Raw genomic sequence first — 10,112 nt, 5'->3', positions numbered from 1 at the left:
TGGTGTTTGTAAGTAGGATCACAAGTCTGCATCTTGTACAGCAATTAACCACTAAGAAGAATATATGCAGTGTATTATTTGTTGAAACTGTACTTTTGATTTGATTTGAAACTGTCTCATTGCTTTATGTTTATCAATAAAACTTTGAAAAGAAAAAAAAAAGTAACTCCCAAAGCCAAAAAAAAAATTGGTGAGACCACTTTCTCCAGTGTCTGAAAGCCTGGTGACATTTGTCAGCCTCATGAAGCTGACAGCTAAGCATGTCACACCTGGTCCCTACTCTCACCCCAGACAACCGTGGATTAGGTTAGCAAGGTATGAAGCAGCCGCCCAGTATTCTAACTGTGAAAGGGGAAACATCTCGGGGCATCTGGGGGTCGGTTTGCTTTGATGCTCTCTGCTAGTAACCTAGCATTTTACAGATCCGGTGAGGCTGGGGATGTAGCTCAGCGGCCAGTGCCTGCCTGGCAAGTGTGCGGTCCTTCCGATTCCCAGAATCAACAACAAAGACCTGTTCCAGTAAGATACAGTTTTCAGGGGTTTATGCTTAATTCTTCCAAACCCCCAGGGTGCTATGACTAAGCCATTGCCTTGGTCTCGGGTGTCGATTCTTACCTGTCCGCGTTGGCAGTGTGCAGTGGTTCCATCCAGCCTGGGCAGCTGGCATGCGCAGAACGCATCTTGCTGTGTCGGGAAGAGCGTGAGAGGGCTGTCAAAGCACCGCCGCTAAAGTGCGCTTCTCTCTCCCCAGTACTCCCCGAGCATGACGATGAGCGTGTGACGCCCCGAGCCGGGACACGCCGGAGTCGCCCTCGCTCCGCGCAGCCTCCGGAGAGCCTCCTCCGCAGTGTACAGCGTACAGATCCAGCCGCGCCGCGCCAGCCCGTTTCTGTCCTGCTCTCTCCCCTTTTTTGTGAAGAAAGCGGGTCCAAACGCAATTCAGACAACTGCACGGAGCGGCACAGTAGAATTGCCTGAGACCGAACTGCGAATAACTGTCTGTGTATGTGTGTGGGCAGAGGATGCGCCGCGTGTCAGGCGTCACGCGCACGCACGCACGCACGCCCCCGCGCCTCGACCCACGGGACATTGTAAAATATGACGTGACATCTTACGTAGAAATCAGTAGGGACTTTTATTCCATTCTTTTTTTCACGTTTACATTTTAATCATTCAAAGTCGCTCCTGCCCCTCCTTGAGCAGTTTGTGCTGTGTATACCACTGCTTTATATAAGTTATTTTTTAAGGTGAACTCAGATGTTGCGGTTTTGTAAATGTCTGCGATCATGGGTAGGAATAAAATCGCTTATTTGAGAGCTTTCATTAAATTGTGTCTGATGCAAGTCACCGTGAACCTCCGTGTGCTGTCTCAAGAAATGGAGCGAGCACAGCTCCGCGCTCGCGTGCACCGGCGTGTGGGTCCCCGGAAGGGCGCTTGGCACTTTCTCTTTGAGGAGAACGAACACTCCGGTGGAGGAGTCGCGAGGGCCCGCAGCGTGCGCCCCGCCGCGGCTGCGGCAAGCGGAGTCCTTGGCTTTTAGGTGACACGGAAATCGTCAGCCCAGACGACCCAGAGCACAGCAGTGACGCGACGGGGCCGTCGTGTTTTAACGATGGGTTTTCTGCTTAGCATATTAAGCCCAGACGTGGTGGCGAGACTCCTGGCTGGACCAGGCCTTCTCCAGGTAGATGTTTAGCGACTCATGGCGTGAATGCCGTCTGGCTTTGCTTCAGGTGAGGACAGGTGCACGACGTTGCCGGCAGACGCCGCGAAAGGGATGAGTCTCGGCACAGGTGGCGGGAGGGTCACCGGACGCCCAGCGCGCCCAGGCTGCGCCGCCGCCGCCGCTTCCCCCAGACCCTGCTGGCAGTCGAGGCCCTGTCCTTTCTGTGTCCCTCCTCCCTGGGGCAGGGCTGGCTCGAGCTCTAAAGCGCATGCCTGCAGGAGCCTAGCTGCTTCGGCCATTGAGCTCAGGGCCGCTGTGTACTGACAGCTGCAAAAGAATGAAAAGTGCTAGAAGGAGAAGGAGAAGGAGGAGGAGGAGGAGAAGGAGAAGGAGAAGGAGAAGGAGAAGGAGAAGGAGAAGGAGAAGGAGAAGAAGGAGAGGAAGAAGGACTGATCCCTTAACAAAGCTCCTGGCTCTATACTTTCCAGATCTCTGGGTTTTGTTTAATTGTACGTACAGAACAGCAGAGTCCTACTAAAAAATGTGAAGACCCTCACCCGTGACTGGACGACAATGTAGGGATTCTTTGTGTTCCAGTTGTGACACAGCTCAATCCCACCCAGGAGGAGTCTTCTCTTTCCAGGGCTCCTGGTCTCTAAGTGGAAATTCAGCCACGTACTTGCTAGTGTAGCCCATATAGTTGATTTCCCTTCAATCCGTAATAATTTATTCCTCCTTAAAACTACAGATTTCATGTGTACATGACCGGGGAGCCACACAGAGCTGTTGAAGGAGATAAAAGAATTGGGATTGAATTTATATTGCAGATTGAAACTGCAAAGAAAGGGGACCAGCTAGTAGCGCATGTGTCCGGTACCAGAGGCCTGTCATGGAGGACTCAGACCTCAAGCTAGGCACCTATGGGTGGCACTTTGTACAGACACCTGACTTACCAAGGCCAGCTGCAACCACCACTTCTTGTAACAGTGCTACAAAGACAGTTCTTCAATTATGCTTAATCTTATAATGCCAGGATTTTTAGACATTTTGTTAACTGTCCTACATTGTTGCTGATCTTGAATTTCTTTTATTTGCCTTCAGAGAAGATGTTGTTTCTGATCACAAAGAATTCTGGGCTTGATTTTCTTGCTATTATTTTGATGTAAACCTGGAATATGAGTGGTGCTATGGGCCCCATTGTTTCTAACATACTTGGTCAAAAAGATAAAATTTGTTTTTAAGATATAGCCATCAGTTCATCGTAACTGATTGGCTTATTTCTGTTTCATTCTTGGAACCCAGATTTAAAATAGCTCTTTCAGATTATTTAAATTTTCCTGAAATAGTTATTTTTGAGGAGAAAATTATATTAAAGAAAACTAGCATACAAAGCGCACACTTTTCATATCCACACAATTCGCTCACATCCTGATTATCTGAGCATTAACTTTGTTTAGGCTTTGGATCATTTAGCATCACCATTTAGCCTGTGTCTCCTACGTTTCCACCTCTACAAGTGTGTTTGTACTGCACTGCATATGTGCCGCCTGCCACCAGGACTGTCCTTGCAAGCCTCACTGCACCGTGATAGTGTCGGCCATTCTTACCTACCCTGGACTTGAAATACACACGGAATGCCGGTGAAAGCGTGGCTTCTTTCTGCTTGCTTTGCTTTCTGCTCAGCTGACTGCGGTTGGAAGCGCACATCATTCTTTCCGAGCAGAGCCTGGCCTTTCACCAGCTCCCCACCCCAGCTGCCTGAGAGCAGTGGCCAAGGGTCCATCGACCTGGGGGCGCCACACAGTTTGTGAAAGAATCAGTGTCCCCATGAAGAAGCGGCGGCTTGGACTCTACTGCTGAGAACAGGAGTGTTACAGTGTCTGAGGTTAAGACTTCTCTATCATCAAAAGCCTCATAAATCTCTTGTTGTTGGGGGGCCAGGGAGATGGCTCAGTGGAATAAACGCTTCCCTGGCAAGCACAAAGGCCTGAGTTCAATCCCCAGTTCCTCAAAAAAAAAAAAAAAAAATCTCTTATTGCGCTCCAGCCAGATCCTAGCAGTTTTTCCAGAGGAAGCCACTGCAGGTGTCAGTTTTTGATTGTCATTGCTGATTCTAACCAGTACTCCAAGCTGTGGCTACGTGACTTTGGCATGCATGACTGTCTTTTTGACACTGGTTTTCCCTCTTTTTATGTCCTATAATTCTTTGTCCTAAACAGCACTATTTGATACAAAGAGGTCATAAATAGGTAATGTGAGGAGGTGACATCTAGTACGGACAGAGTTGTTGTGTATTTTCCAGAAATATTAGTCTTATTTGTGGTTTTTATTTGCCACGAGGAGCAGGTGTCTGTATTTTTGCTTAAGGCCTCAAGCATTTGTGAGAATCTCCCTGGCCTGTAGACTGTGCCTCGAGAAATGCTGTAAAAGAGCGGTGCATCCCTGGTAATTCGACTTCCATTTGGCGTACTCGTGTGTGCGCGTCTGTGCGCTTGGGTTGGGGGCGGTAGCCGGAAGTCTGCTCGCCAAACAACCCCGCACACCATGTTCCCAGGATTCTGCAGCTCAGCTTATATTCCTTTCTCTGGCAGCTCTGCAGCTCCAGGAAAGGAGCAGGCAGGAGGCACGGAATGGCAAGGGGCTGCCCGGCTCCACCATGGTGTCCCCAGACCCAGGGCCGACACCTTGTTAGCTTATCCGTGCTGGACCTTTTGATGGTGGTGCATGTCTAAAGTCAAGGGCTCAAATGGTCATTTCCTCCCTGGCCATTTCACCGATCTTGCCAGGCACATGCAGAGATTCCAGGGTGTTCTGTGTACACATTTGTTTATGAGAAATAAATTGGGGGTACTCATTAATTTCACCAGAAGCAGCCACTTTACCATGAACCGTCGCTCAGATTGAAGAGGATGACCTCCAGGTGGAAAGTGCGCCTGAGCCCGCTTTCCTTCCATTTGTGGACTATATTTTCAAGAGAAAATCTCAGCTGAATAGTCTCCCAAGAGTTTCCTCTATTCCATTTTCTCCGTTAACTTAGTGTAATTGGTTTTCCTCCATACAACAATAACTTATGTTAGAAGTTTAAATGTGAATATTTTTACTGTCTACATCTCTAATAATAAAATATAGCGCTCTGTGTAGATATTATGAACACTAAAGCAGGGCGCTGTGCTTCACGCATACAGCAACAGCCTGTCTCGTCCCTCTTTGCACGTTTACTGGTCCTCATCAGGCTAGATGTTTCTCACGTCGACCAGCCCAGTCATTGAAATGTTACCATCTGCTGCTAAAATCCTTAGCATTTCATGTGTAAGATGAGATATGCTGTGAACATAATATAGACAAGTATTAATAGTCACAGGAAAAAATACATAGAAGATTTATTCCCAGCTAACACTGCAGCTTTATCCCACTTGCCCTTTCACACTGGGTGGCTTAGGATCTTCAGGACATAACACCTTGTGATGTCGGCCAAGTTTTTGTCATGTGCTGGTGAAATGGCTCAGTTAGGTGGAGTTAGCCATCTACTTACTAGCAAACAGCAAATCTAAGTCTATCCAGTGCACGAAAGTTAACAACAAATCTGCTTTCAATTGTGCAGAAGCAAAGCTTCTCTGAATATAAATGGCTGATTGAAACCAACGCCTGGCTTCCTACCGGCTGTATTTCAGAACGCTTCACTTTCCTGCCAGGAAGACCACGCTTACAAACAATGTTGGATGAAAGCTGAAGAAGGTGCCATTGTTTCAAAAATAAAAAATGGAGAAGTCTTTACAAATAGAATTCTTTACTCATGATAGCCATCCCCTTATGGAATTGTTTAATTGTGATTTTAAGATGTTAAGATATTTTCTTATTACATGTGTTAAATTGTCACCCATAATATCTTCCTGGGAAGATTATTTGTAAGATTTTTATAAACACACAATTTATGTAACAACATAATGGAGTCTGGGGTGACTCGGTAATCTATTCTTAATTCGATAATGGCCACCAGCTACCCGACATGCTTTGTAAATTTGCTGTGTGCGTGCATGTGTGTGTGTGTGTGTGTGTGTGTGTGTGTGTGTGTGTGTATTCTGACATGTACATTATTATATTACCCTCTGATGGATTTATCACTTAATGTTTCTGCAAAAGTACCCGAGCTATTCATGTAAGGGGAGAAGGCACCAGAAGATGTGCACGTGCCCTCTTTTGGCACGGCTTTACATTTTATTCATATAAATACAGCTTTTCATTTGCAGTTTCTGCCCTTTCATTTCTAGCCTCTACCTTGATACTTATTGGAAAAGTAAAGAAACCGTTCGTATGAAGCCAGTGGCTTCTGAGTGGCAATTCAAAGCACGGCTAGTGTGGACATCTGTGCAGGTAGTTGGGCTGGACGTTATGACTTGAATCAAAATCCAGGATTTTATACTATCACTATTTATATACATTTATGAAAAAGCCATAATGATTGGCTGGCTCTGTGTGGTCAGATAGTCTTTGAAAGTCAAAAATAATGTTGTTAGCAAAAAAAAAAAAAAAAAAAAATCCTGTGAATAGAGGAAATTTTAGCATTTTATTCCAAATAGAACTACACGTAACACAGAAATCTGAAGTAATTATGCAGATAATTCCTTCAGTAATGTATTTTTCCTCAGTTTGTTTCATCTTTCTGGCAAACTGCTCAGATATTTGCCTCAGTTTACCATACACATTTGCCTAAATAAGTTCCGAAGTAGGGCCGTAGACTGTTGTACAGATGAGCCCGAGGAGAGGAGGGGAAGAGCTGTAATTGGAGTATGGGAATGCGTCCGTCGCGCTTGCAGCAGAGGGCTGAGCGGTGGTTCCACGCGAATGAGTGTGGGCCTGACTGGAGCAGGCTGTGGGCTGCAGTGACGCGGCGGACTGGCACGCGGTGACCGCTGCGGGAGGCGTGGAGCCCCCGGCCGGGCCGTCTCGCCGAAGGGCAGAGGGCGCCCTAGTCCCGGGATGTCTGGGGCCTGCAGGCAGGCAGCACGGCCGCACAGGCTGCGCTCTAGCCTGGGCGCGCGTGGAAGCCCTAGGACCGAGAATTCGCGCACAAGTTTTTATGTCAGCTATTTCTAACTGTGCGACAGTGGTGCTTCTTGGTGGCAGAAGATTATGCGGCCTGGGGTGGGGGGCTGCACCACGAAACAGGCCCGCAGAATCTGTTTAGCTCTCTGTAGCTGCCTGTGCCGGAGGAGCCGCCTGAACGAGGCAGACCGGCGCGAAGGAGACGCGTGCGTCCGCCCAGCTCCGAGCACGCCCGGCCGCCAGGGGAGAGGCCTCCGCTCCGGAGCACTTCAGCGCGAGGCCGGCCTTAACCTCAGGACTCCGCGCGATCTGTATCGCTGAAGAGCCCGCCGTGACGATCGGCGGGTCACATTGAAGAGCGAATGCAGGCTTCGTTCCCTACGCAGGCAGGGTGGGAGAGTTCGGGGCAGCTTCTTAGGAGACCCTCCAGCCCGCGGCCCCGGCGGGGCTGCCCTGCCCTCAGCGCGGGCCCTGCACTCCCACGGCGGTCCCCCCACCTGCAGCGAGCTCGGGTTCGCCCAAAGCTGGCCTTTGCCTCTGACGCGCCAAGGCGCTCTGGGGAAGGAGGGGTACTCTCCCTGCCTCTGCAAGATGTTAGGTGAGAAGAATTTACTTCTAATGTGCTTTTAGTAACAGATGAGCAATTATATATACTATGCAAGCTAATATTGGTTACATAAAGGACTTCAGCATTGCTTGTATACCATACAGAAATGGCTTATGAATTGAAAAATAGTCTTTGTTTTAATCTCTTATATTGCAGTGCTCGCTGTTACCATCAAGTTAGGGGTCATTCACTGACGGGGCATCACACCTCGTGGTCTCAAATGTGTCTTAAGAGAACATACGTATCCATCATTGAAAGTGATGCTAAATTTAATTTCACAACTCAACATGCAGCTAAAACTGTAATAACCAGCTTCTAGACACATTTTTACCTACTTTCTTCGCATTTGTTATAGAAGTACCCACCTCACCACAAGTTTTTGATCAAATGAAAAATTCAAGAGTTGAACTCAAATCCATTTTTTTAAAAAGATAGCCCAAAAAAATAAATAAAATAAAAAAGATAGCCCAACTACTACTTTTTAGAAATGTAAGACTTTCATAAAAGTCTTACATGAAAATAGAAGGCCTGGTAATCAGCAGAGATCTATCTCATCAGAAAAACCCTCAAATTAGTGCCCCAAATCAAAACTAAAATGCTAAGTAAAAAAGTTATTGAAATCTGCTGAACCAAATAAGCAGCGGACATGCCATACCAAACATGCATGAGCAGTAGGTTGGAAAATCCACAGCCCCGGTCACTGAGATAATCTGTGCCACGAAATCAGGCCATCACCAAATTCTCCGTATTAGTCATTCATATTTAAAATTCCATTTGTTTAGCAAAAGTATCTTTAAATAGCACGATAATCTCAGGCTTTTCTCAAAAATTGTAGTCTCGTTGAAAGATACTTGGTTGTGCACTTCCACAGCCAGTGCCCTCGATGTAGAATGTGGTGTGCCTCTCTGAGAGGCATGTGGACTGTGGGCCATTCCAGAGTGGGCCTTGAAGTCACTCCAGGGGTGGTGGAGTAGGATGCGGGGAGGGCGGCAGCTGTCTGGTCATCTTCACTTTCCAGATTATTTGAAACCTTGTGTGGAACTGTCTTTACTATTGTATTTTCGTGTTCTAGGGAGGTCTGGGTAACCTTTCTGTGTAGGGGGAGTTACTGCCCATACATTTGCAAACATGAATAGCAAATGTTTTTCCCTCCAATCACTGGAAGTATTTTGCTGTTTTCCATTGCCAGTGGGCACTTTAGAACATATAAAATGCAGATTGCAAAAGTGGGTGTTCCCCCAAATTTTCACATGCACTGGAAGTTTGTTTAAAATAAATAAAAAGGGGCCAGGGAAGTGGCTTAATAGAATAAGTGCTTGCCTGACAAGCACAAAGGCCTGAGTTCAATCCCCGCTTCCACCAAATAAATAAATAAATAAATAAATAAATAAATAAATAAATAGCTTCCTGGTTTATTTGGTAGGCAGTGTTCAGTCTTGTCACATTTACTATGATCTGAGTTCGCACACTGGGTCACAAAAATCGATATTGTGTTTGTCCTACGTGTGAATTAAATCCCAGAAGGGCATAAACTCAGCCATCTGAAGTATTCAAGCAGACAAGTGACTCAATCACAACTCTTCCATTTGAGCAGCAGAAGTAGATGTACTTATTCCTAATGAGTAAAAAATTAGCATTTACTAAAACTAATGATTAATCACCAAGCAGACCCATAGACTCTAGCTCAGAAGTTAGATGCATCCAGTGAGTTCTTGACCTATTTTAGGGGAGGCCTTCTGCTGAAAACAAGTGTTTCCTCTAGGCTTTATATTGTGCATTCTTTAGCAGGGATTTCCATTGTGTTTGCCAAAAAAAGCTACATGATTCCAACTGTTTTTCAGATACAAATGGCAATAATTAAAACCCTGCGAATGTATTTTGGGAAGAAAAACCTATTTACAAAGATGAAGTTGGGAAATCAGGTAGTTCGTCAAAAGAGAGTCACAAAAAATAAGGAAGGAAGTCTAGCTTTGGCGAGTACGTGTGTGCAGGGGTTATTAGTGTAGCTCAGCTTTCAAAGCCTTGGAGTAAATGCTGTCTTATTCCACAAATTAACGTTCATATTTTTCCACTTGGTTAAAAGACAATGATTAGCTTAACTTCCCAATGTGCTGAGAGTTTAGTTATTTGGCTACAGATTTTCACTGTCAGTGATTGTGTTAAAAGAATATGTTAAAAAATGTTCAGGTGCTCGCTTCAGCAGCATGTGTACTAAAATTGGAATGATACAGAGAAGATTAGCATGGACCCTGTGCAAGGATGACTCGAAATTTGGAAGCATTCCATATTTTTTAAAAAATTTCAGGATTAGTTATGAAACAGATCGATGATGTGAAAGACCTGGTTGCTGAGGATGTTTGTATGAGGAACTGAACAGAAAAGCAGTGCATGCAATTTGGAATGTAAACACAGCCTCATAAAATTAGTTTTCCATTAGCCTATCATTACTCTCCTAAGAGTTGTAGCCCAGGCAATGGGATATGAAAGAGGCTATGCAAGCTTCTTTGACCTTGATAGTCCAAGACAAGAGAGTAATGATATTCAGAAAGATATCAGAGAGAAGGGCCAGGGAGAGCCACTTACCAACAGGGCTTCTGCCTCGGTCCACCTCTGGGAGAAGAACCTGCTCACCCACCCGAGCAGGGACGTCCTGCTCCCGTTGCTACAAGTTTGGCAGCCCAGCTTCTCTCCCTGCCCCCACCTCTTTCTCTCTGTTTGTTTGTCTGTTTTGATAAAGGGTCTCACTTCACAGTTTGATCTGAGCTTGCACGCACTATGTAGCCCAGGCTGGCCTC

General features: G+C 46.1%; 1 protein-coding gene and 1 non-coding gene across 2 annotated transcripts in view; both read left to right on the top strand.

Annotated features, from left to right (window-relative positions):
• The window catches only part of Ssbp2 (single stranded DNA binding protein 2), a 182,578-nt gene extending 181,169 nt beyond the window's left edge, over positions 1–1,409 (top strand). The window contains exon 17 of the mRNA XM_023700977.1: positions 752–1,409. Within this exon, the coding sequence (XP_023556745.1) occupies positions 752–781 (30 nt within the window). The 3' untranslated portion in view covers positions 782–1,409. The remainder of the gene's footprint in view (positions 1–751) is intronic.
• An 8,095-nt stretch (positions 1,410–9,504) lies between these two features.
• LOC111812561 lies at positions 9,505–9,609 on the top strand. The gene has a single exon (XR_002818047.1). It is a non-coding gene; the product is annotated as a U6 spliceosomal RNA (small nuclear RNA).
• Positions 9,610–10,112: the final 503 nt, after the last annotated feature.

Source organism: Octodon degus, unplaced genomic scaffold, assembly GCF_000260255.1.
Source record: "Octodon degus isolate 3935 unplaced genomic scaffold, OctDeg1.0 scaffold00129, whole genome shotgun sequence".
In the NCBI taxonomy this organism is placed as follows: domain Eukaryota; kingdom Metazoa; phylum Chordata; class Mammalia; order Rodentia; family Octodontidae; genus Octodon; species Octodon degus.
Note: the sequence above shows the minus strand (reverse complement) of the source record. Positions and strands in the feature narration are given on the sequence as shown.